This window comes from Giraffa tippelskirchi, chromosome 1, assembly GCF_054371585.1.
Source record: "Giraffa tippelskirchi isolate mGirTip1 chromosome 1, T2T-mGirTip1v1.2.pri, whole genome shotgun sequence".
Classification (NCBI taxonomy): Eukaryota; Metazoa; Chordata; class Mammalia; order Artiodactyla; family Giraffidae; genus Giraffa; species Giraffa tippelskirchi.
The window spans coordinates 11,896,097-11,923,677 of NC_137275.1; the positions used below are offsets into that span (position 1 = coordinate 11,896,097).

General features: G+C 45.8%; 1 protein-coding gene across 3 annotated transcripts in view; it reads left to right on the top strand.

The window, feature by feature from the left end:
• Window positions 1–26,585, top strand: part of SLC2A9 (solute carrier family 2 member 9) — a 203,679-nt gene extending 177,094 nt beyond the window's left edge. For all 3 annotated transcript variants that reach the window (XR_014053398.1, XM_081489056.1, XM_081489147.1), the window contains one exon: window positions 25,901–26,585. Coding sequence is in view for 2 of the 3 variants with exons in the window: in XM_081489056.1 (XP_081345182.1) it covers window positions 25,901–26,134 (234 nt within the window). In the remaining variant the exon portion in view is untranslated. The remainder of the gene's footprint in view (window positions 1–25,900) is intronic.
• Window positions 26,586–27,581: the final 996 nt, after the last annotated feature.

Sequence of the window (27,581 nt, forward strand, 5' to 3'; positions counted from 1 at the left end):
AGCTGGGTTTGATCCTGGGTCGGGAAGATCCCCTGGAGAAGGAAATGGCAACCCACTCCAGTACTCTTGCCTGGAAAATCCCATGGGTGGAGGAGCCTAGTAGGCCACAGACCATGGGGTTGCAAAGAGTCGGACATGACTGAATGACTTCACTTTCTGCCCCAGAGCTTTAGGGATGATGATTGGCAGAGCCCTCTCCCTCTGGAATAACTGCCCCGTGGCAGGTGGAGGGAATGTGGCAAGTCTCACACCTGCAGTTAAGACCTTGGCGTGGCAGTAATGTGTGTTCCAGGCAAACTCCCATGAGTGAAAATGACACAGCCACACCTCACCTAAGGAGAAATGCATGCTGCCTAGTGTCCGGAAGGGGAAGAGCCAGAAAGTTTGTGTCCTTCCCTGACCAGGGCCCTAGGCTGCTTCTCAAGGAGGGAAGTCAGGCTCAGCAGGCTTGGGAGACTTGCCCGAGGCCTGGGAGCTGGTGAGAATCTGTAAGAACACAGTCACAGCCACAGACTTCTGCCCTTCCTCTCCCTTCACGGTTTTTACAGGTTGCACACTCCTTTCACAATAACCCAGTTTCTGATGGATTAGAAGATGTGTTAGGGGGTCACCTTCAATCCAACCGACTCAGTTCCAGCTGGGCGCTCACCTGGCTGGAAACCCCAGGAGCCTGAGAGGTTTCTGGCATCATTGTTCATGCCGGGTCACCCTGCTGTGATGAGCCAGGGCAGAGGAGGACTCTGAAAGCCGTAATGTCCCTCCTGCAAGAGCCGTATGCTAAGACTGTCACCACATGTGCGGATGCTTCCATTTGCGCTATCAGGATGCTCTCATAGAGAAGTCAGCCCCTGGGATGCCGAGAGCCTGGTCAGGAGCAGGGGGTAAGGTGAAGGAGGGCACAGCCTTGTCTGAAGGCTCAGGGGCAGAAGTGGTGCCCCTACCCGCAGAGCCGGGCCCCATCAGGCACAAGCGATACACGTGTGCTTGCCAGTCTTAGAGCATCCAGACTGGCTGATTCCTCTCAGAGGCGTCAGGGTACAGGTGTCACAGGAGGACTGGGGGAATCACTCTTTACAGGTACAGGTTTCAGGGCTTGCAGCAGTTCAGGGAGAAGTACAGGGGCTGGCAAAGAAAGACAGGGCTGGGAAGGCCTGGAAGGCAGGTGTCTGATCCATTCCCTGGGAGGCATCAAGCTCAGGACGTGTCACTGCCTTTGGCATTTGGGGCTAGAGCTGGAGAGAGATGTGGGTCCCACATCAGAGAGGGACCACCTGACCTTGACCTTGACCTTGCTGGGCAATGTTTGTAGCCATTCAGGGAATAGAGAGAGGTGGTCTGGAGGAGCCCAGGGAGGAATTCCAACTGCAGGGCCCTCTTTGCAGGAGCCCACTGGGTCAACGTAGCCCGTCATGAAAAGCTGGCAGTGGGGTCTCCTGGAAAGCAAGAAGCTTGTGAGGACATGGTCCATCTCAATGTAGGCAGAGGACCCCCCACGCACCCTGTGAATCCCCTAAATGCAACTCTGCCAGGCGGTCAACAAGCCTTTGCTTGGAGTCCTCTAAGCGCAAGGGTCTCAGGGCCCCCAGAAGTGGGCAAGCTCATCATTATACACCCAATCCTTAGAGCCCACCCCCTTGTACAGGCCAAGACGATGGGTCTATGAAGGTGAACCTCTGTGTCTGTCTCCAGAACAAGGCAACCAAAGCCTTCAGGCCAGGCCCTAAGCCATGTTGTATCCAGTTGTGTAGCCCGAGGTCTGGTCACAACCAGATGAATGGCTGAGTGAGGGGTAACATCTGTCAAGGACCCATGATGGGCACAGGACACACTTGAAAGTAGCCCTGCTAACACCAGTGACACCGATTTCAGACTCTGGCCTCCAGAACCGCGAGAGCATGCATTTCTGTTGTTTCAAGCCACCGCATCTGATAATTTGTTACAGCAGCCAGAGGACACTAATAGAGTAGGAAACCAGCCAGACTGACAGTCAGAGCTGACATTGATCAAGAATTACTATGCTCTGTACGTATTGTAATTCATTTAATCCCCCACCAGCCCTATGTGGCAAGTGCCATTATGGCCTCATTTTACAGATGGACAGATGGGTGCACAGGAAGGTTAAGTCACTTAGCCAGGGTTGCCCAGCTAACATAATGAGTGGCAAAGGTGGAACTGAAACCCTTGCACATCCAGGGTGTGCATTCCTGACCACTGGACTCTACATTATCCACCAAGAGTCACCCAGCTTCACCAATGTCTTCCATGCAGAGGGTGAAAGTGCTAATACAGGCTTGAAAATGATACCATCAAGGGCTCTAAGGGCTTCCCTGGTAACTCAGAGGTAAAGAATCTGCTTTCACTTCAAGAGATGCTGGTTTGATATCTGAATTGGGAAGATGCCCTGGAGTAGGAAATGGCTACCCACTCCAGTATTCTTGCCTGGAAATCCCTATGGACAGAGGAGCCTGGCAGGCTACAGTGCATGGGATTGCAAAGAGCTGGACACGACTGAGTAACTCAATGACAACAACAACAACGGGTCTAAATGATTGTGGGCGTGGTCTTTTCGAATTCCTCAAGCACATTATTTGGGGGAACCGATTTAGGGTAGAAGCTAGTGATCAGAGCAGGCACAGCTATCCCCCTTATTGACCTGAGGAATCCTGCATCAAGCCCGTGGCACGGTGCCTGGAGGCCACTCTCCCCGGCACTGAGATGGACACTGGTTCTTGTCGGCCTGGAGAGCAGACCTGCTCATCACCACGTGCTCCTGGGCTCCCAGCTGCCTGATGCTTCTGCGTGCTGAGTGAGAGGCCAGGGCAATCACTCCATGGATCTTCCTACCCTGCTCCCCGGCAAGAGAGCCACAACTTTAGGAGCTCTGCTTGTAGCACTTAATAAGCCTGGAAGGAGGTTGAGGGCTCAGGATTTGTCATCAGAGGACCTGGATTTGAGTCCCTGCTCTCTGCTGATAATGCTGCCTGAGCTGGGATTTCTCTGGACCTCTGTTCCTCATCTGTGTATGGAGGATGATAACAGAGCCTCCTCCTAGGGTTATTGTGAGAGTATATCACAATGCTTGCAGAGTTTTATTACACGTGTGTCACAGCGGAGGACAGGCCATGGGCAGGGATGACAAAGGTGCAGACAGGTGGATGAGTTTCAGCAGGTGGGACCTCAGGGAGTCTGAAGGGGATGCAAGTCAGCAAAGTGGTAACACAGACTTGAGGAATGGGGAGTGTGTGCCTTTCCTGGGACTGCTGTAACAAATTAACACAAACTGGGTGGCTTAAAACAATAGAAATCTACTCTCTTCTAGCTGTGGAGGCCAGAAGTCCCAAATCAGTCTCCCTGAGCCAAAGTCAAGGTGTTGCATAGCTGATGACAAGAAGTACAGGTGGGTTTTGACGCCAGGCTTGGATGTATGGTTGGAGGTACCCAGAAACTAGGTGGATGTGATGCTGAGTCCCTGACTACTGCCCCCTAGGGTGAGCACAGGGTGGCCCTGAGACCCCTAGGAGGAGTCATGCAATGCCAGTTCTGGGGTGGTAGGGCTTCTGGTAGATTACAAAAGGGCCTGGACACACTTAGTAGCAGGAAACAGAATGCATATTCACATACTAACTACAAATAGCAATTGCATGCCAGGCCTTTGTGTCAGGCATCTGATATTTCTTCAGTAAATGCCTGGTAGACCCTACTAGACCTTAAATGCTCTGCTAGAAAACTTGCCTTTGATCCTATAGATCAGGGGTTCTCAGCTCCAGAAACATGAGATCCGTGGGTCAGGGGGAAGGGTGCGTAAGATAAATGATTAATGCTTGGGACCTGTCCCCACCATCACCAAGATTCTGAATCAGTGGGGACGGGGTTGGTGGGGGAGGAGAAGCAGTTGGAATTATCAGTTCAGTTCAGTTCAGTCGCTCAGTCGTGTCCGACTCTTTGCGACCCCATGAATCGCAGCATGCCAGGCCTCCCTGCCCATCACCAACTCCTGGAGTTCACCCAAACCCATGTTCATCGAGTCAGTGATGCCATCCAGCCATCTCATCCTCTGTTGTCCCCTTCTCCTCCTGCCCCCAATCCTTCCCAGCATTAGGGTCTTTTCCAATGAGTCAACTCTTCGCATGAGGTGGCCAAAGTGTTGGAGTTTCAGCTTCAACATCAGTCCTTCCAAAGAACACCCAGGACTGATCTCCTTTAGGATGGACTGGTTGGATCTCCTTGCAGTCCAAGGGACTCTCAAGAGTCTTCTCCAACACCACAGTTCAAAAGCATCAATTCTTCGGCGCTCAGCTTTCTTCACCGTCCAACTCTCACATCCATACATGACCACTGGAAAAACCATAGCCTTGACTAGACGGACCTCTGTTGGCAAAGTAATGTCTCTGCTTTTAAATATGCTATCTAGGTTGGTCATAACTTTCCTTCCAAGGAGTAAGTGTCTTTTAATTTCATGGCTGCAATCACCATCAGTAGTGATTTTGGAGCCCAGAAAAATAAAGTCTGACACTGTTTCCACTGTTTCCCAATCTATTTGCCATGAAGTGATGGGACCAGATGTCATGATCTTAGTTTTCTGAATGTTGAGCTTTAAGCCAAGTTTTTCACTCTCCTCTTTCACTTTCATCAAGAGGCTCTTTAGTTCTTCCTCACTTTCTGCCATAAGGGTGGTGTCATCTGCATATCTGAGGTTATTGATATTTCTCCCAGCAATATTGATTCCAGCTTGTGTTTCTTCCAGCCCAGCATTTCTCATGCTGTACTCTGCATATAAGTTAAATAAGCAGGGTGACAATATACAGACTTGACGTACTCCTTTTCCTTTTTGGAACCAGTCTGTTGTTCCATGTCCAGTTCTAACTGTTGCTTCCTGACCTGCATACAGGTTTCTCAAGAGACAGGTCAGATGGTCTGGTATTCCCATCTCTTTCAGAATTTTCCACAGTTTATTGTGATCCACACAGTCAAAGGCTTTGGCATAGTCAATAAAGCAGAAATAGATGTTTTTCTAGAACTCTCTTGCTTTTTCGATGATCCAGCAGATGTTGGCAATTTGATCTCTGGTTCCTCTGCCTTTTCTAAAACCAGCTTGAACATCTGGAAGTTCACAGTTCACATATTGCTGAAACCTGGCTTGGAGAATTTTGAGCATTACTTTACTAGCGTGTGAGATGAGTGCAATTGTGTGATCTTTTGAGCATTCTTTGGCATTGCCTTTCTTTGGGATTGGAATAAAAACTGACCTTTTCCAGTCCTGTGGCCACTGCTGAGTTTTCCAGATTTGCTGGTATATCGAGTGCAGCACTTTCACAGCATCATCTTCGAGGATTTGAAATAGCTCAACTGGAATTCCATCAACTCCACTAGCTTTGTTCGTAGTGATGCTTTCTAAGGCCCATTTGACTTCACATTCCAGGATGTCTGGCTCTAGGTGAGTGATCACACCATCGTGATTATCTGGGTCGTGTAGATCTTTCTTGTACAGTTCTTCTGTGTATTCTTGCCACCTCTTCTTAATATCTTCTGCTTCTGTTAGGTCCATACCATTTCTCTCCTTTATCGAGCCCATCTTTACATGAAATGTTCCCTTGGTATCTCTAATTTTCTTGAAGAGATCTCTAGTCTTTCCCATTCTATTGTTTTCCTCTATTTCTTTGCATTGATCGCTGAGGAAGGCTTTCTTATCTCTCCTTGCTATTCTTTGGAACTCTACATTCAGATGGGAATATCTTTCCTTTTCTCCTTTGCTTTTCCCTTCTCTTCTTTTCCCAGCTATTTGTAAGGCCTCCTCAGACAGCCATTTTGCTTTTTTGCATTTCTTTTCCATGGGGATGGTCTTGATCCCTGTCTCCGGTACAGTGTCACGAACCTCTGTCCATAGTTCATCAGGCACTCTGTCTATCAGATCTAGTCCCTTAAATCTATTTGTCACTTCCACTGTATAATCATAAGGGATTTGACTTAGGTCATACCTCAATGGTCTAGTGGTTTTCCCTACTTTCTTCAATTTAAGTCTGAATTTGGCAATAAGGAGTTCATGATCCAAGCCGCAGTCTGCTCCCAGTCTTGTTTTTGCTGACTGTATAGAGCTTCTCCATCTTTGGCTGCAAAGAATATAATCAATCTGATTTCGGTGTTGACCATCTGGTGATGTCCATGTGTAGAGTTGGAATTATCAGTATTTTTTAAGTGTTCCAGATGATTCTAATGTGTAGCTGTGGTTGAGAATCCGCCATGCAGATATTTAGGAAACAATGATAGAGACCAAGCAGTATTCACCATTCTGGATTCACCCTGGCTGCCTGGAGGCTGGATTGAGCAGGTAGAGAACAGCTTGTGGGCAGGGAGACCTGGCAACTGGGGTTATCTGTCACCTGCAGGACAAATGGTGCTCAGGCTTGGATTAGGATGATGGCAGGAGGATGGGGATGGGGTGAGGAGAGCAGTCAGGAGCAGAATAAATCCACTTGACAGAGTGGGGAGGAGGATCTTACATAAGGCAGCACCTCGCCCAGATGCATCGCCCTGGCTGGACAGACAGCCAAGCTGATGACAGTCACCTTGCCGTCAGCACCAATTGCACATCCTTTGTCTTCATCAGCTTTAATTACAGACCAGTGTCAGCCAATCAGCAGCACTGCCTTCAAAGCTGACCTCAGACACCTCTGAAGTGGTCCACAGATGATTTCTATGATTTAAACACTGCCATTGGCATCATCATCAGATTTTATCCATAAAACAAGGGCTTCTTGAGAGGCCCACCTGATGGCCAGGCCTTCTTTCCACCTTAAACTTGACCTTCAGCCCAGCTCATTCCTCCCCTTTCCCAGCTGCCCATTAGTGCAGTGCTGATGGTCAATTTGTTCCCAGGCAGGATGTCCATGGATGTGACCCTGGCTCCACAGTTCAGAAGTTCCAAAGCACAGAGCCTTCCAAAAATATTCGGTCCCTTCTTCCTTTCTATTTAGAGGGAGGGCATTTTATAGGTCAGAAACTTTTTTAATAGTTCTCTCCATTGAACCCTTTGTGTAAGCAAAAACTTTCAAACTTAAAAAGAAGGTGCCGGGACTAAGTAGATGAAATGTGTAAAACAATTCCAGATGGATTCAAAAACCAAATGTGAAAAGTGAAACTAAAAATCAAACAGAGGACAAAATAGGAAGGTATCTCTGTGACCCAGGCTGGGGATGAACAAAACCCCTAACAGCACAAACAGTGGGGAGGGAAGGGACAGGTCCAATTATATCAAAATCGGGGTGTGCGGGGGTGGTTTCCAGGCAATTAGGAATGGCAAGGTCAAGGGTTCTACAGATGATGACAGAAGCTATGTGTGACCTCTAAACTGATCAGGGATTAGCACTTAGAGTAGGAAGGACCTCCTACAAGTCAACAATAAAAGAGCAAGAGTCCCTCTAGGAGAGGGGATCAGAAATAGGAAAGGGCAGTTCCCAGACAAGAAGCCTCAATGGTAACACAGGGCCAGACAAGAAGCCTCAATGGTAACACAGGGAAAGAGAAGCTTTAAACTTGTTTAAATTAAAGAAAGGCAAACAACCCTGATAACATACCTCTGTGTATTTGCCCAGTTGTCAAAATTAGACACTTGGAGAATACCAAGTGTTGACAGAGACCTAGGGAAATAGGAGCCCTCATGCACTGGCGCAGCGGTCTAGTGCCAATTAATCATATTGCTTTGTCGCTCAGTCATGTCTGACTCTTTGCTGCCCCATGGACTGTAGCCTCTAAGGCTCCTCTGTCCATGGAATTCTCCAGGCAAGAATACTGGAGAGAGTAGGTTGCCATTTCCTTCTCCAGGGGATCTTCCTGACCCAGGGATTGAACCCACGTCTCTTGTGTCTCCTACGTTGGAGGCCAAGTTCTTTACTACTAGTGCCACCTGGGAAGCCCAATTAATATTAAGTATCCATATATCCTGTGACCCCAAACTCCACCCAGAGATTTTTGCAAAGGTCCGTAAGATAGGCTGTACAGGGATATTAACTTCAGTACTATCTGTGTCAACAAGGAATGAAAGATAACCTGAGTAGCCACACCTTGGGGGAAGCATAAATAAAGCATAATAGGTATGCAGTACCAAAGAGTTATGCTGCAGTGAAAAGCAATGAACTAAATCTTGATCAACAAGATGTGTGAATCTAAACCCAGTGGTGAAAGAAGTAAAGCACGGAGTGGAGTCTGTAGCCTGGTACTGTTTATGTAAATTTAAAACACAGACATAAAGCAACAATACAGATTTTCACACAAAAAAATAACAGAAGACAGGTGATAGAAAGATAGATGATAGATAGGAAAAGTGAAAATGAAATTTGCTCAGTCCTGTCCGACTCTTTGCAACCCCATAGACTATACAGTCCATGGAATTCTCCAGGCCAGGATACTGGAGTGGGTTGCCTTTCCCTTCTCCAGGGGATCTTCCCAGTCCAGAGATTGAACCCAGGTCTTCCACACTGCAGGCAGATTCTTTACCAGCTGAGCCACAAGGGAAACCCAAGAATACTGGAGTGGGTAGCCTATCCCTTCTTCAGCGGATCATCCCGACCCAGGAACCAAACCAGGGTCTCCTGCATTGCAGGCAGATTCTTTACCAACTGAGCTATGAGGGAAGCCCTTGTATAGTTATGAGGCAATTCTAATTATACATGGCTCAGGTGCACTGTAGAAATTACAAAAATATAAAGAAAACGAAGTGAAAACACTCATGTTATGGGTTAATGATGTGGTTTCCTACCCTTCCTTCAAATACTGGTAATTTTTCATATTTATACAAATTAGAACCATTTTTTTGCTTTGGTTTTTGCTTTTCTCACCTGGCATCATAGTATAAACATTTCCTCATGCCCGTGGACGTAATTCTTGCCTGGAGAATTCAATGGACTGTGGAAGCAGAGTTCCTGCCAGTTAGAGCTTCCCCAGGGTCTCTGGGTTTTCAGGGATTGTTCAGGAAACCTTGAGGGTATGACTTTGACTTGAACTGAATGGCCCTGCTGGCCACACTGATGGAGATACCAGTCAGGAGGCCGCATTTAGATTTAGGGAAATGTCAATCTCCTGACCCAAGCCAGGGAAGATGATGGTTAGATTTCCTTTCTCGATGGGAGTGAAAGCAGAGAGCCAGGTTCTTGGGGCTGCCCCTGGCAATGATGAAGACATTGGAAAAATGCAGGACTCACAAGTTCACCCCACTGGGACCCTCCCATGGGATCAACTTCTGTTTGTTGTAGTCTCCATAAATGAACCATTTCCATGCTAGAGCCCTTCTGGGAGCCATGTCAGCCATAATCAAGAGCCACTGTATTCACTTCCTGGGGCTGCCATAACGAAGTTCCACATACTGGGGGGCTTAAACAACAGAATTGGTTTTTTCTCACGCGTGAGACAAAGGCTTTTGCAAGGTTGATTTCTCCTGAGGCCTCTCTCCTGAGGTTTGTAGACAGCCATCTTCTCCCTGTGTCCTCACATGGCCTTCTTTCTGGGCATGTCTGGTCCTAATATCCTCTTCTTATACAAAAACAAGTCACCATGGATCAGGGCCCACCTTTATGACCTCATTTTCCCTTATCACCTCCTAAAGACCCTGTCTCCAGACACAATCCCTCTGAGGTACTGGGGGATAGAATTTCAACATACAAATCATGTGCGTGCTCTGCCACTCAGTCATGTCCAGCTCTTTGTGACTCCATGGACTGTATGTAGCCTGCCAGGCTCCTCTGTCCATAGATTTTTTCAGGCAAGAATACTGGAATGGGTAGCCAATTCCTACTTGAGGCTTAGTTAAGTGGTAGCTGCTGTGACAGCTGGTTGTTCTCATTGCCCTTATGTGCCAGGTACTATGCTAGGTACAAATGATCACATCGTGAGTTCACCCCTCCTACCCATCTCATTGTGGTTCCTTCTTTATGTCTTTGTTGTAGAAGATCTTTTCTGGTAGATTTTTCACTGATGGTTGCCCTGCAGACAGTTATGACTTTGGTGTCGTCCTAAAAGGAGGTGAGCTCAGGGTCTTTCTATGCCATCTTGGCCACTCTCCAGGTACAAATGAGAAACAAGAAGAAACCACACAGACATTGGGGTCTAACAACCTGGCCTTGAATCCTGGCTTTGCAGCTCAGCAGTTTGGAAGCCTGGCACACTGCAGTCCATGGGATCCCCAAGAGTCAAAGATAACAGCCACCGAACATCAACAACAACAAAATTTGGTAAAGAGCAGGCTGGTCAGACTTGGTCTGACTTCGGTTGCCCTCCAAGCCGTAATTTTCACGTCTATCAAATGAGAGAATTGCCCCCACTTTTGCAGCAGGGCTCCCCAAAGAATAAGAGACAAAGTCAAGGCTTCAGCACCATGTCTACCCACAGATGGTAAGGGACGGTTGCTATCATGATCACTGTGGGAAGGCTGTTTCCTGCTGTGTGATCTTAGGATCATCTGGAAAGAGGAGACAGGACAGAAAGATCAACCATGATAAACACCAGAAACCTGCACCATCCCTTACTAGCTCAGCCGCTGGACACGTGGCCTCCCAAAGCTTGCCTTCCCCCCTCCTTTCTCTTTCTCTCCTCTCCTGCAAAGTGTTCTAGATGGACTGGGCCGGGCTCCCTTGACTCCTGAGGAGATTACTAGACTGCCTTCTCCTCTGAACCTTTGCTGTAGTCAGCATCCTTGGGTCCTTTGGGTCATCAGTTGTAAATGCCTCCAGATGACTTGGCCTCTGCCATTAGCATCAGTATTTTCTGGTTGGAAGAAAATTGCATGCAAATATATGCCTGCTGGATTCCACTGGAGTTAAAGAATTCCTTTTGAGTTCAACAAAATCTGGAGGGGAGAAGATGATTCTTTTCAACTTGGAAAATATTAGGTCATGTCCCAAATGCCTATGCAAAGCGAGGAGGAAAGCTGATGCTGATCTGGGGTGGTGGGCTCCAAGAGGAAGCGAAGCTGCCCCCAGCCTCTCTGGATGGGCCAGGTACTCCTTCCAGGGAGAGAGAGTCTTTCACCTGCTCAGCCCCTGCGAGTGCCAGCTTCATACTGAGACCTAGAGACAGGGAAGTGAATAGTGAGGCGCAAGCTGCCCTGACATCTCAGGAAGAACAGACGTGACTCATGGGAAGTGTGTAGTTTCATGGGCGGATGTAAAATGAAGGACTTAACTGGGCTGGACAGTGTAAGGACCTCTCAAGCTAAGACCGAGGAAGCGCATGCGTGGAGCGGGGGGCAGGGAGGGGATGCGTGGCAGGGAGATGGAAGAAGATGTTGGCAGAAGCCTTGAGCAGGCACAGAGAAGGCATCCGAGGAAAGGAGAGGATTGCAGGTCATTCTGAGGGAGAACAGGGAGCTGAGGCCAAATCCCTCAAGGCACTGAAAGCATGGGAGGGATTTGGGGTTTATCTGAAGGACTCTGGGAAGCCGCTTCATGATTTTAAGACATGATCCATTTTGTGCTTTTATTTTATTTTATCTTATTTTTTATTTTGTTTATTTTTAATTGGAGTAGAGTTTCTTTACACTGTTGTATTAGTTTCTAGTGTGCAGCAAAGTGAATCAGCTATACATATACATGCTGCTGCTGCTGCTGCTAAGTCGCTTCAGTCGAGTCCAACTCTGTGCAACCCCATAGACGGCAGCCCACCAGGCTCCGCCATCCCTGGGATTCTCCAGGCAAGAATACTGGAGTGGGTTGCCATTTCCTTCTCCAGTGTATAAAAGGGTAAAGTGAAAGTGAAGTCACTCAGTCGTGTCCGACTCTTAGCGACCCCATGGACTGTAGCCTACTAGGCTCCTCCGTCCATGGGATTTTCCAGGCAAGAGTACTGGAGTGGGGTGCCATTGCCTTCTCCGATACATATACATAGATGCCCTCTTTTTTTGGATTTCCTTCCCAATTAGGTCACCAGAGAGCCGAGTAGAGTTCCCTGCGTTATACAGTTGGTTTTCATTAGTTATGTACTTTATACACAGTGATGTATATATGTCAGTCCCACTCTCCCAATCCATTATTCCCACCTCTTTCTCTCTTGGGGTCCATACATTTGTTCTTTATGTCTGTGTCTCTATTTCTGCTTTCAAATAAGTTCATCTATGCCATTTTTCTAGATTCCACAAAAATGCGTTAATATACAGTATTTGTTTTTCTCTGTCTGACTTACTTCACTCTGTATGCACCATCTTATGTAAAGGACTTGAGCCTCCGAGGATTTTGGTATCCATGGAGGTCCTGAAATCAATCTCTCACAGATCCAAGGGATGACATTTTGTGCTTTTAAAACACTTCTTCAGCTGCCTGTTGGGAACTAGATTCGGAGCAGGAGAAATGGATGCTAAAGTGATAGAAATCAGAATGCTGTTGCACAGTAAGGGTGTTGGGGGGTGGGAAAATTGACTAGAAAATGGCACAAGGAAATTTCTGGAGTAATAGAGGTGTTCTGCCTCTTAAGAGAGGTGTTGGTTACACCTGGGCATACTTTTTTCCAAACACATTGAACTATGCATTTAACAGGGACTTCCCTGGTGGTTCAATGGTAAAGAATCCACCTGTGAATGCAGGAGATGTGGGTTCAATTCTTGGGTTGGGAAGAACCCCTAGGGAAGAACCCCTAGAGGTGGAAATGGTAACCAAATCCATTATTCTTGCCTGGGAAATCCCATGGACAGAGGAGCCTGGCGGGCTCAGACCATGGGGTTGCAGAGAGTCAGACACGACCTAGTGGTTAAACAACAACAACAGTGCACTTAAGATTTGGGCAAGTTACTATATGCAGATTCTTTCTTGATAAAAAGTTGTATATTTTTTAATTTTTAATTTAAACGTTTTATTTTCTGTTGATATATAGACGATTAACAATATTGTGATAGTTTCAGGTGAACAGTGAAGGGACTTAGCCACACATATACATGTATCCATTCTCCCCCAAATTCCCCTTCCACCCAGGCTGCCACATAACATTGAGCAGAGTTCCATGTGCTGTACAGCAGGTCCTTGTTGGTTACCCATTTTAAATATAGCAGTGTGCACATGTCTCTCCCAAACTTCCTAACTATCTCTTCCCCCAGACACTTCCTCTGGGCAACCATAAGCTCATTTTCTAAGTCTGTGAGTCTCTTCCTGCTTTTTAAGTTTGTTTGTATCATTTCTTTCTAGATTCCACATATAGGAACTGCCATATGATATTTCTCAAAAGTCGTATGCTTTTAAGAAAGAGAAAAGATGTTTCAGGGTAAAGTCATCAAGACTCTGTGTTATAGCAAAGACAGGCAGAGAGGGAGGAAGTAGTCGAAGGCGATTTCCGGTGTCCGTCCTGGGCTGGCGGCAGCATGGCAGCATGGTTCTGAGAGCAGGTGGACGAGGAGCAGACACACCAGGGATGAGGGCATGGCTGAGAGTGGACATGTCAGCAGGGTTGTGCATGTGGCTTCCAAGGGAGCTTGTTGAATTGAAACGCTACCCATCAGGCAGCCACAGGGCTGTGTCTACCTCAAAGCTCCCTGGACAGCACCAGCAAGACCCTAACTGTACACATGCCAGTGACTTTGAAGCCACAACCCACACCAGAGAAGTAAATCACTCCTAAGATCCCTGCCCCCTCTTCTAGCTTCCCCAGAAGCATACTCGTGTTTCAGGTCCACTCTGCTATTAAAGTAGAACAGCCTGACCTTTTAAAGCTCTTTGCGGAATTGGAATTACAAGTGTAAGGCACCTGGCTTCCCATCAGTTTTTTTTTTTTTTTTTTAATAAATTTATTTATTTTAGTTGGGGGCTAATTACTTTACAATATTGTAATAGTTTTTGCCATACATTGACATGAATCAGCCATGGGTTTACATGTGTTCCCCTTCCCGGACCCCCCACCCACCTCCCTCCCCATCCCATCCTTCTGGATCATCCCATTGGCCCGGCCCTGAGCCCTTGTCACATGCATCGAACATGGAATGGTGCTCTGTTTCACATATGACAATACACATGTCTCAATGCCATTCTCCCAGAACGTCCCACCCTCACCTTCTCCCTCAGAGTCCATAAAATTGTTCCATGCGTCTGTGTCTCTTATTCTGTCTCGCATATAGGGTTATCGTTACCATCTTTCAAATTCCATATATATGCATTAGTATACTGTATTGTTGTTTTTCTTTCTGGCTTACTTCACTCTGTATAATGGGCTCCAGTTTCATCCATCTCAGTAGAACCGATTCAAATGTATTTTTTTTAATAGCTGAGTAATATTCCATTGTGTATATGTACCACAGCTTCCTTATCCATTCGTCTGCTGATGGACATCTAGGTTGCTTCCATGTCCTGGCTATTGTAAACAGTGCTGCGATGAACATTGGGGTACACGCGTCTCTTTCAATTCTGGTCTCCTCGGTGTATATGCCCAGCAGTGGGATTGCTGGGTCATATGGCAGTTCTATTCCCAGTTTTTTAAGGAATCTCCACACTCTTCTCCATAGTGGCTGTACTAGTTTGCATTCCCACCAACAGTGTAAGAGGGTTCCCTTTTGTCCACACCCTCTCCAGCATTTATTGCTTGTAGACTTTTGGATAGCAGCCATTCTGACTGGTGTGAAATGATACCTCATTGAGGTTTTGATTTGCATTTCTCTAATAATGAGTGATGTTGAGCATCTTTTCATGTGTTTGTTAGCCATCTGTATGTCTTCTTTGGAGAAATGTCTGTTTAGTTCTTTGGCCCATTTTTTGATTGGGTCGTTTATTTTTCGGGAATTCAGCTGCAGAAGTTGCTTGTATATTTTTGAGATTAATTGTTTGTCTGTTGCTTCATTTGCTATTATTTTCTCCCATTCTGAAGGCTGTCTTTTCACCTTGTTTATAGTTTCCTTTGTTGTGCAAAAGCTTTTAATTTTAATTAGGTCCCATTTGTTTATTTTTGCTTTTATTTCCAATATTCTGGGAGGTGGGTCATGGAGGATCCTGCTGTGATTTATGTCGGAGAGTGTTTTGCCTATGTTTTCCTCTAGGAGTTTTATTGTTTCTGGTCTTACGTTTAGATCTTTAATCCATTTTGAGTTTATTTTTGTGTACGGTGTTAGGAAGTGTTCTAGTTTCATTCTTTTACAAGTGGTTGACCAGTTTTCCCAGCACCACTTGTTAAAGAGATTGTCTTTTCTCCATTGTATATTCTTGCCAGCAGATGGAGAAATATACCGTGTTCATGGATTGGAAGAATTAATATAGTGAAAATGAGTATTCTACCCAAAGCAATCTACAGATTCAATGCAATCCCTATCAAGCTACCAATGGTATTTTTCACAGAACTAGAACAAATCATCTCACAATTTGTATGGAAATATAAGAAACCTCGAATAGCCAAAGCAATCTTGAGGAAGAAGAATGGAACTGGAGGAATCAATCTGCCTGACTTCAGGCTCTACTACAAAGCCACAGTCATCAAGACAGTATGGTATTGGCACAAAGATAGAAATATAGATCAATGGAACAAAATAGAAAGCCCAGAGATAAACCCATCAGTTCTTAAATGGTGTTCCAGGCCTCCGAGAGCTCACTGTAAATCAGCAGTGAGCCAGTGTTCCAGCTCCACGGGTGGGGATGGAAACTAAGCAGAAGAATTATGCTTTTGTCTCCTTATGAAAATCTAACTTGGACCACCTTTCATACCTTCACACATCTCCATAAAAGTCCCCCCATGTCATTCTTTTATCCTCTCATTGAACATATTTATATTAAGAAAATGCTTACAATGAGCTGGGCACTGCCTTGGGCTGGGAGTCCAATGGAGAGCCAGGGACATGGATTCTGCCAACATGGAACTTACAACCCAAGCTGGGCTTGGACAACAGGTGAGGAGCTGAAAAGTTGGAGGAAGAGGTACAGAGCAGGAATTATGGTGGGAGGTGGGAGTGGCCAAGAACCAATGTGAACAAAGGACAGTTGTTTTGTAAATAAAGCTTTATTGGAACACAGCCAAGCACATTCATCGACTCCCGTTGCCTTCCCACAAAAGCAGGGCTGAGATGTTCTGATAGAGACTGGATGGCTCTTTATAGGAAAAGTTTGCCAACTGCTGGGCTCAGCTCCCAGAGTGGAGATGTCAAGGGGAGGCTAGATAGAGGAGCCATTGAGAGAAAGAAACACATTAGGACTTTTGGGAGAATCTTCTAAGAGGATAGGAGATGTCACGAATGACTTTCACTTTTCTACCTGATGTGGTCCAGCCTCAGACATCCTCCTCAACATTGTGCAGTGCCCACAGAGAGAGAGGGGAGCTGACATTCACATTACACTGGATGCCGGGCACTGTTCTAAACACACTATGATTAACTCACCTATGAAAAGAGTCCTTGCCAGACACTGTGCTGTGTTCCTGATACCCAGAGAGGGGTGACATGTGCCCTCTGTCCTCAGAGAGAGTTGGGATGCCACCAACTCACAAACAGTAGGATATGCTCAGAAGGGTTTGTGGACGTGCTTGGACCTAGGGTGAAAGAGGAAGGGGAGGTTTCTAAGTAAAGTAGGAAAGAGTTCTTCTGGAGGATAGAGCCACTATAGGAAGAATTTTTCATTCTAATTCAGAACGCCTTTTGCTTTTGATCATCTGATTGATGGCTACTTCTAAAGTGGACCCAGAATTACAACAGGCTATCATTTTGTTGCCTCTAGAGTGCGTGACTGTTTGTGATCAGATTTCTAGACAGTGCCCACGCCCTCCCCTACTCGCACACGACAAGGCTGATACACAAAGGAATCCAGGACTAATCTGTTGTTCCCTGCACATTTACTTCACATCTATCGTCCTTGTTCAGGAAAGCAGGCAGTTTTAAAGAGCTGCTGTGTATTCACACCATTCTGATAAACTGGAGGAGAAAGCTGAGATTTCTCTTTGCTCTCAAGGATCTTTTCCTAAAAGTAGCACTTTGCCACAATTGCCTTACATTTTTAGTGTAATTTGGTGGTAGAACGCATTCTCAAAAGAATAATTTTTCTCCATATTAAACACTATGAAACATTTTCATGGTCATTTGTAATAACACAAAATGTATATCTAGAGAAAGGATGTACCTATAGCTTATTTTTTGTAAGTTGGAAGTTTACCTGGGTGAGAGGGCCAAGCACCGACACCTGATGAGGTTCTACTGTGTCTACTACCCTCGTTTCCTCTGAGGTTCCCAGGAGATCCTGAGCATCCTCCCTCCACTTCCAGACTTGTCCTCAGCTGAACCACCTAGGAGGGTGAGCTCTGCATCCTGGAAGATTTTTTTAAATTAAAGTGCTTGCATCTGACTTGAGCTTTAGCCTTTGCTTTTGGTAAAATTCCTTTTGATACGTGTTCACCATGAGTGAATTACTGTTTGGGTTTAGGGTTTTTCAATTACACAATATAAGTATGGGCTTCCCTGGTTGGCTCAGATGGTAAAGAATCTGTCTGAAATGAGGGGGACCTGGGTTTGAGCCCTGAGTCGGGAAGATCCCCTGGGGAAGGGAATGGCGACCCACTCCAATATTCTTGCCTGGAGAATCCCATGAACAGAGGAGCCTGGCGGGCTACAATCCATGGGATTGTAGTTGAGTCAGACACGATTGAGTGACTAACACTTTATATTTTTAAATTATGTTATGAAACACATCATATGCAAGAGAGTATGAAATGCATCATATACTTGTCAACGGAAAAAGCATGCACAACCTAAAAGATGAGAGCTATGTTTTATTTGGTGGGCAAAACTGAGGACTTCAGCATCTCAGATCACTCTGAGACGCTGTTCCAAAGAGGCAGCAGGGGGAACCAGGATATATAGGAGTTTTTGCAACAAAGACCAGTAGTCAGAACACCCAAAGATTGCTATTAATTAAAGAAAACCAGATATCTCAAGTTAAGAAATTTAGCACTCTTCTGTGTATGGGAAGATGCAAGAGTCTGGGCTCACTGAAATCGTTCCTTTGATGTGCTATCTCAGCTATCTGGGGCCAATACCCTGTGTTTTCTCGTCCTGAGTCTCCTCAGGGTGTACCATTGGAGGTGACTACAGTGTCTGATGATTTGATGGCAGGAGGCATTATGTTTCTCTCCGGAGTTCCCTCTGGGCTCACCATCAGAGAAGCTCTCATGTGATGACTTGATTGCTGCAACATCCTTTGTTTACTGATATGGCAGACAATATTTTTCACTCACATACACAAAGAGAAAATTTTATTATTATAATTACAGGATGCATTATATATAAAAGTATCAGGGAAAAATCAGCGTACTTAGCCAACGTAAGCCATTTCAATCCCCTGAGTCGTCATTTTTGTTCAGTTGCTAAGTTGTGTCTGTCTCTTTGCAATATAGCATGCCAGGCTCCTCTGTCCATGGGGTTCTCCCAGCAAGAATATAAGAGTGGGTTGTCATTTCCTTCTTCAGGGAATCTTCCCGGATCAGGGATCGAGCCTGTGTTTCTGGCATTGGGAGGCGGTTTCTTTACTACTGAGCCACCAGGGAAGCCTAATCCCCTGGGTACCTCTCTCTAATCGTTAGCAGGGATTTTGTGCTAATTATTCTCTAGGTTTTCCTTAGGGTTTCACCTCTTTATGAGTGTGTCCCTAACAAACTAGTGTTTTGCTCTTCCTGGTTTTATAGTTATACAAAGAGAATCATCCTGAAGATATTTTCTGTGCCATATATACTGTTGAGTGCCATCTGTGTCATATGCCCAGCTACAGGCCATTGCTTTTTATTGCTCTATAGAATCCTTTGTATGATGTATCCCAATGTATTTATCCCTTCCCTTTCCTGTGAGCACTGGCATTGTTCCCATTTCCTTGCTCTAGAAATAGTGCTACTATGAACATCCGGGTACAACACACAAGAGTTTCCGTGCTGAAGGGAATGTTGACTATCTGCTATGCAATGCAGGAGACACAAGCCATGTGACTGCTGCAGACCTGCATGTGGCTAGTGGAACGGAAGAACTGAGCTTTTAATTAATAGAAAGTCAAAGAGTGCACCTCTAATGTTACTAAAAGGGCGGGGTGTGGAGCGGGGGTGGTCTGGCTGATCGCTGCTCAAAAGCCAATGAACAGGCCAGGTTGGTAGAAAGGAAAGTTTGCTGATTTAGGTGCCAGCAACTTGAGGAGGAGGGCAGCCATCTTTCCAAAGACCAGCTTCCCCCATGACAAGTAGGGGATAAGAGCCTTTATAGGCTACATGCAGAAAGAGGACAGTCAGCTCTGACAGTCATCTTGATTGTTTTAGGTAGAGTTAATGTTCAGTTCCAGGGTGAGTTCGTTTCCATTTCCTTGAGGCCAATTCTCAGAATAGTGGCAGCTTATGTCACAGTTAAAGTCTGGTCATCTTGTAGTTAATTTCTCCACCTGGTGAGGGTTTCAGTATCTGTAAGACAGCTCACAGGATATGGCTTAGAATATTGTCTGTAGCCCTTGAGGATCTAAAGATCCTTGGCTGTGCTTGATGAGTAAATTATTATTTGATCTCCTTTGACCATTTTCCTTTGTTTCTGCATGTTCTCATTTCTCTGATTAAACTTATTCTTTGACTAAAGTTTTCCACAGACAAAAGGCCGGCAGAGGACATGGTGGGAAGGATCACAAGGTCTTGCTCTGTTTCACTAGTACAGATCCACTCTGAGTGTCATTGCTGGGTCGTAGGACACACACAGCTCGCCTTGACTTGGTCATGCCCAGCAGTGCTCCAAAGAAGCTATAGCTATTTACAGTCTCAACTGTGTTTCCATGGGTATGAAAATTTGTGTTGCTCATCAGCACTTGGTAGCATCATTGTCAGACTTTACGTTCTTGCCAGTCTGATAGTGTGAAATGGTATAAAATTATGATTTTAACTCATATTATTCTGAATTACTAAGAACAATGAGCACCTTTTCACAAGTGTATTTGCCATTTGTATTTCCTCTTCTATGAAATGCTCATCCATACATTATGCCCTTTTTTCTATTAAGGTCATCATTTTCTTATTGACTCAAAGGAGTTTTTTTTTTTAATTCAGGGTATAAATTCTTTGTTCATTATGTATCACAGTACGTCCCCATTTATGGCTCTTGTGCTCTTTGTATGGTACCTTTTGTTTGTTTGTTTGTTTTGCTGGGTCAAGAAATAGTGGCTTTATATGGAAAGCCAGCAGACCAAGAAGGTGGACTAGTGTCCCAAAGAAACATCTCTATATGGTAGCTTTTGATGAACAGATGTTCTTGATTTTAGAGTACTCAGATTTGCTTTTAATTTATGAACCAAGGTTTGTGAATGTGAAAGTGTTTCACAGAAAACCTCCAATATGATTATGTCCATTTTACTAGTGGGGAAAATAAAGCCCATATGGATTGTGGCACTCCCCAGCATCAATGATGAGCTGCATATTTGCTGGAGTCTGATCTAGAATTGAGCCAGGTCTGTTGCTTCTTAGGCAGGGTCCTTCTCACTACAGATGTGCTGCCTAAAATCTCCGAGTTCAGAGGACACTGGACAGACCCTCCCACACCATCCATACTTAGGAGGGGTTGAGTAACTTCTCAGGAGCTGCTGGGCAGAAGGTGAATTTCTGAGTTGTTGTAAAGAGAGGAGACAGGGGGAAAGTGACACATACATTTTCTGACAGTACTTTGCCAGACCTGCTGCACTGAATAAATTTGCCCAAGGGAGGCAGGAATGGAAGTGAGACAATGGCCTCCAGATCAAGTCAAAGGGAAAAGTGTCAGTCACTCAGTCGTGTCTGACTTTTTGTGACCCCATGGACTATAGCCTGCCAGGCTCCTCTGTCCATGGAGTTTTCCAGGCATGAATACTGCAGTGGGTTGCCATTCCCTTCTGCAGGGATCTTCCCAACTCAGTGATCCAACCTGCATCTCCTGCATTGGCAGGTGGATTCTTTACCATCTGAGCTACCTGGGAAGTGCCAGATCAGGTCAAACTGGATTCAAATCCAGACACCAGCTGGGGAACTACAGGCAAATCACTTGCCCTTTCTGATCCTCACTTTCCCGCCTGTAAGAGAAGGTTAGGAAGATCAGCTTCACAACTGCTGTTCATAAACACCAAAGGATCCCAGTAACATATTATCCACTCCCCTCCCCAAAACACACACACACACACACACACACACACACACACACCAGCAAGGGAGTCCTCAGAGGTAATGGAGAGAGAGTGAGCTCCCAAGTGGGCCCACTTCACTGTGAGTCCTGACTCTCATGGACCCCTACAAGACCTTGGACATGTTTCAGAAGCTCTCTAATCCTCAGTTTCATCTTTTGTAAAAAAGGAAAGATAAACGGCTCTATCACAGTGTGAGCTACAGGGTTCAGATGAGATAATGTCTGTAATATTGCTGGTACCCAGGAGGTGCTTAATAAGTGCATTTCTCTTCCCAAATTAAATGCAATCACAGCTTGCAATAATGCCAGGTCGCCGCATGACTGCTGGCAGGAAATTATTTAGGGCAGATGCCAACAAAGGTCCTTCAGCTGCCAGGACCAGGGTTAACTTCCAGCTCCCAGCCATTCTGCTCCCCATCCATCCAGGTCTCCTCCCACCCTCTCCAGTGCTGGCCCTGACTTCCTGAAGGAACCCCTGGGCTTCACGTGGCCTAAGGCTTCTTTTTCTCATTGACTTTCTCTCTCTCTCTCTTTTATTTTTTTTTTTTTTTGAGGACTGCTTTCTTTTCTTTATTTAATTAATTTTTATTGGAGTATAGTTGCTTTACAACATTGTGTTAGTTTCTACTGTACAGCAGAATGAATCAGCTATACATGTACATATATTCCCTCTTTTGCAGATTCCCTTCCCATTTAGGTCACCAAAGAGCACTGAGTAGAGTTCCCCGTGCTATACAGTTGGGGGTTTTCTCATTGGCTCATTAGCCAGGTCTCTCCTCGTCTTCTCCCCCACCCTTACTTTCTAGACTGTGAGCACAGTGTGAAGAACACCGGCTGGGGGACAGATGGCCAGGTTTGAATCGGCTTTGTCTCTTGGGTCCAGAACACGGCACCCGTAACTGCATCCCTCTCAGTTTTCTTATCGGAAAAACAGCACACATGCCATAGGGTGGGTGGGAACATTAGACCAATGTTAAGTCAACAGTCCTGCTGTTAGATCAGGCTTCCCAGGGTAGCTCAGTGGTAAAGAATTCGCCTACCAATGCAGGAGACGCAGGTTCTATCTGTGGATCTGGAAGATCCCCTGAAGGAGGAAATGGCAACCCACTCCAATATTCTAGCCTGGAAAATTCCATGGACAGAGGAGCCTGGCTGGCTGCACTCCATAGGGTCACAAAGAACCAGACATGACTGAGCTTGCATGCACACACACACACAGTCAGATCAGGCTGGCCTCTCCCACCTCCCCAGCCCCATTCTCACCCTGCCACGTGTCACCCTGGGCAGGCAGAATAACCTCCCTCCACCTTGATTTCCCCATCTGTAAAGAGGGACCCGTCTGTTTTCCCAAGGTGGGAAGCGCGCATGCATGGAAAAGCTCCAGCTCCACCAACCAGGCAGAGGAGATGCCCATCTAGCCGAGTCCCTTCTCTCTCCCGTCTCCAGCCACCTCCCAACATCCTTCTAATGACGCTCCTCATTCAGGAGCAGGTGTCTGCAGAGCCAGCTCTAGGATTGGGGGATTCTGTGGGGCACGCATGTCTGCGCAAGTTCCACCCCCCAATAAGGGTGACCTGGCCAGACTTTTCCTCTGAGGGTCAGTGGGGCAGAGCCTGTGCCTCAGAGGTGGACCCTCTCACCTGGCCTTCCCATCAGCTTGCCTTCCGAGAGTCCCAAGGTGGGCAGTGTTCCTTCCCAAGGTGCCTGAAGTACCAGAAGTTTCTTGGCTCAATTCTGTGACATGGTGAGAAAAATCCTGGCTCCACCCTTTGGGTCTTGTGAGGAAGGAAGCCAAGCCGCTGACAGCTCTGCAGGTGACAGATCTGAGAGGTCCCAGGCATCTCCACATGTGGCCGGGGTAGGCAGGGAGCCGCTCTGAGCCTCAGTGTGTCTATACACCCAGCGAACACTTCTGGAGCACCTACTATGTGTCAAACGGTCTTCCAGGTTCTAGAAACACAAGAAAAATAACGACGCCTGTCCTCCAGCAGCTTACCTCCTGGTGGGGGAGAGGGTTAAGGAAGGATCCTACTGGGGAGTGGAAAGTGATTTGATGAGCAGGGAAGCAGGGTAGGTGGAGAGCTGGGGAAGCCCTTTAGAAGCAGAGGCTGGAGAGAACTTCTCTGAGAAAGAAAGCCAAGATGAAGAGAAGTGAGATGTGCACACATGTGAAGATTATTCCAGAAAAATGGAAGAGCAGGTGCAAAGGTCCTGAGGCAGGATCCTGGAGGAGTGTCAGGAAGCCAGTGTAGCAGGAGCAGAGAAACCGCGTGGGAGAGGGAGGTCAGAGAAGTCAGGGGGCTGAGTGGTGGCCAGGCTTAGAGGCCATGGTAAGGACTTGGGCTTTGCTCACATGACTTGGGATGTCATGATGTGTCTGGAGCAGGAGTGGCACGCTCTGTCTTTTTTTAAGTATTTATTTATTTGGATACATCAGGTCCTTAATTGCAGTGCGTGAGATCTTTTGCTGTGGTGCACAGACTTTCTAGTTGCTGTTCAGTAGTTGCAGTGCATGGGTTTAGTCGCTCTGCAGCATGTGGGATCTTAGTTCCTCATCCAGAGATGGAAACCATGTCCTCTGCATTGCAAGGCAGATTCCTAACCACTGCACCACCAGGGAAGTCCCGCACTCTGTCTTTTGCTTCACAGAATCACTGTGGCTTCTCTCTTGAGGATAATATTAAGTGGGGACACCAGAGAAGCAGAGAAATCCATTGAGAAGTTATACTAACAATCCGACCCAGAGATGATGATGTGTGTGCATGCTCAGTCACTTCAGTCGTGTCTGACTCTTTGTGAATCCATGGACTGTAGCCCACCAGGGTCCTCTGTCCATGGGATTTTCCAGGCAAGAATACTAGAGTGGGTTGCCATGCCCTCCTCCAGGGCCTCTTTCAGACCCAGGTATTGAACCTGCATCTCCTGCACTGCGGACAGATTCTTTACCACTGAGCCATCAGGGAAGTCCAGAGATGAGGATAGCTTGAACCAAAATGGAAGCAGTACAAGTGGTAACAAGTGCCTGTATTCAGAATATACATCAGGGTAGAGATGACATGATTTCCTGATGCATCAGATGTAGGCGTGAGAGAGAAAAAGTGTTTAGTTGGTCTAAGCAAATGGAAGGATGGAGGTGCCATCAACTGAGATGGGGAAGACCAGAGCAGGAACAGGTTTAGGGGCTCTACTGAGACCTGGTAAGTCAAGATGCCCATTCAGCATACAAGTGGAGATGTTGAAAGTCGAGGTAGATATACCTCATTTCATCTTCAAAGAAACATGTGCTATAGACTGTGTTATAAATGAGGAAACATCAATCAGTGCTTTGAAGTTCTATCTTAAATGGCATATCTTCAGTGTTGACACCTGGTGTAAATGATGGAGTCAGGATTTGAATCCCACCCAACTGACTGCGGAGCCCATGCTTTCTCTTCTCTATTCTGCTCCTGGAATCTCTGTAGACAAGTGGAAGGCACATACCCTTCTAGACAAGCCCTCCGAGATGTGGAATGTTTATGCCATCCAGAACTGCTCTATGACTTTTACAGAGAATGTCTCATTTAATCCTTACAACAGCCTTCAACTCCCATTATTATCCTCATTTTACAGCTGTAGAAACTGAGGCACAAAGAGCCTTAGAGTCAGCAAATGGTGGATCTAGGAGGTGATCCAGAGATCAAGCCCTTCATCACTATGTCATGTGTCAAAATCACGTGTTTGTCGAATCAAAGAGTAGCATGTAATTGACTAAAATCATGATATTGCTGACTGTGAAGTATCATTCAAAGACAGTGTTATCTTTGCATCAACAGACATTTGTGGAATGAAAAAGGCTTAGCCCTGACAACTGGAACCTGTAAAGTCTTTTATTTAACAAACATTTATTGATCAACTACTACGAGCCAGGCACTGGATAGACACAGAAACCCTAGAGGTGACTGAGTCATGAAGAAGTTCAAGGTCTAGTGCAGTGGCCAGGGTCATTCTAGCCCAAGCATTAAGTGCTATAATCAGGATATAAAGTACTGTTGAGTGATTACCTTCAACATTTTGCTTTTTTCTAGTCTCTCTTATTTGTGTGAAGCTGTATCAGGGGAGTAATCAGTGAATTACATCTTTTGCATATTAGAAAAAATGGTGTTATCTTGACCTAGCCTGTGCTCTGTAATTTTCTTATCAACTGAGGAATTTCACTTCCCTTTTGACATCACACTTTTCTCTTGTGTATAGTAGCGGGGGTTTGGAGGGCGGAATGTGGCTAATGGTAAATATGAACATAGGATAACATTCAGTAAGTATCACATTTTGCTTTCATGATGATGAATTTGTTAAATATTTATTTATTTATTTGGCTACGCCAGGTCTTAGTTGCAGCATGCAGGATCTTTGATCTTTGTTGCAGGATGTGGGATCCTTAGTTGCAGCAGCTGAGATCTAGTTCCCTGACTGGGGATAGAACCCGGGCTCCCTGCATTGGGAGCTGAGTCTTAGCCACTGGACCCACCCGGGGAAGTCCCCATGATGATTCATTTTTATATGCCTTGTTTTCAAAATAAATAAAAACTGCCACTCCCTCATCTTTGCCAGGGTTTGAAGCTGATTCATGTGTGCCTCGTGTGAGAACGTCTCAGGTAGACATTTGTAAGACACCTTGGTCTGTAGAGCCAGCCTCACACATGCTGTGTTTAATCCAGAAATGTTGATCTAGGGGTGGGAAATTATTTTTAAAAAATCAGCCCAGAGATGGGTTTGCAGCCAGTCTAGCGATTGTCTTTCTAATGCCTTTTTGTCTCTGCCTTTCCACAGAAAAGTCTGGACACCTACTGTTTCCTGGTTTTCGCTGCAATCTGCTTCACAGGTGCTCTCTATTTGTATTTTGTCCTGCCTGAGACCAAAAACAGAACCCATGCAGAAATCAGCCAGGCGTTCGCCAAAAGGAACAAGGCATACCCACCAGAGGGGAAACCTGACTCAGCAGTAACTGATGATAAGACAAACATATGGCCTGAACCAGACTCCTTCTCTGCACTGGAGAACTGAGTAAAAAACAGAGTTGTCTGAATGGACAGGCTCACCATTTTAAAACCGGAGAGTCCCCTGCAAGTTTAGCCTGATGAAATATTTAAAAATAAGCCTTTTGCTAGTCTAACATTGCAACCCATTTGGGGTTTCTTCACAGCTGAATCCCCCAAAGTCTTCTGGCAGCTGGAATCGCTCTTTCAGTGGACCCAGTATTCTTCTGTAGAGATCTATGACCTGCCTTCTTCATGACTTAGCCCATGGTTTTGAAATGAAATTGGAGACACAGCATTTGAATGCTTTCTCAAAGGTCAATGATCTGGTCTGACAGAGGACTCGAAGGGCTTCCAGTCCTGGCTCTAACAGTAGTAGCCTTGAGCTGCCCTCAGCCTGGATCCTGAAGCCATCAGGGACCCTTGGCTCTGATCCCGGATGAAGGTTTTCATGCCTCCTATTAAATGCCCTTTTCCAATTTTTGACTCTGCTTTGTGGATCTCAGACTCAGGAGAGACTGCTCTCAACCCACCACCCTCCAGGTTCTATCTCTCCCATGCCATCCCAGGGCACTCCAAAAACATCTTTTCTAAGTATCAGATGTGCTCACAGGGGGCACAAAGGGGATCAATATAGAAGACCTGGAGGGGCAGATGTGAGAAGTAACTTCCAGAAGCTGAGAGAAGCAGGACCACAAATGGAACTCCATTCAATTGAAAAGGACAATGTTAAGAATGATTCTCATCTCAGGATTTCAAGATTACTGACTTTTAATTTCACACATGTAACACCCTTTAGTCTATTTCTGGTCCATAGTGCACACCAGAAGAATTGCTTTTATTGGAGGAAGGAGCGAATGAAACAGTGTAGATGTAGTTACAGGAGCACTGACCACCCACCTAGATCATGATGTTGAAGGTCACACCCTAAGGATATACAGCAGTGAGCAGTAAGAGTCCCGAGTCTAGACTTCATGGAACAGAGTTGCTGTAACAGCCCTGAACTGTCTACCAATAACCTTTGCTTGTGAGAGTCAAAATTTCTCTCTTGCTTAAGCTACTCTTATTTGGGGTTTCTCTTCCTCATGTCTAAACCCAAATTCAATGCATCTGGGTCATGACAGGGAAGAGCCCAAGGCAAGAGAATATATAAAGCAAGCCCAATAATTTAGACAGTCAGCAATCTGTTTCTCCAGGGCACAGGTGCCTCCGTGTTAAGGGAGCATGGATTCATGTTCATGTTGTGTAGTTACTGCAGCTTTGAGGTAGTCTGGAAGCTGTCTATGGTGCTGATCTGGGATTTCTGCCTAACGATCTAATTTTTCTTCTTATAAGCTTGCAAAATACTTTCACATTATTGCTTACAATGCTGGAGATAACCTATGAAGTACATATGATTCAATTCATTGAATTTGATCCAAACCCTGCAATTCATGGGGTCGCAAAGAGTTGGACACAACTGAGCGACTGAACTG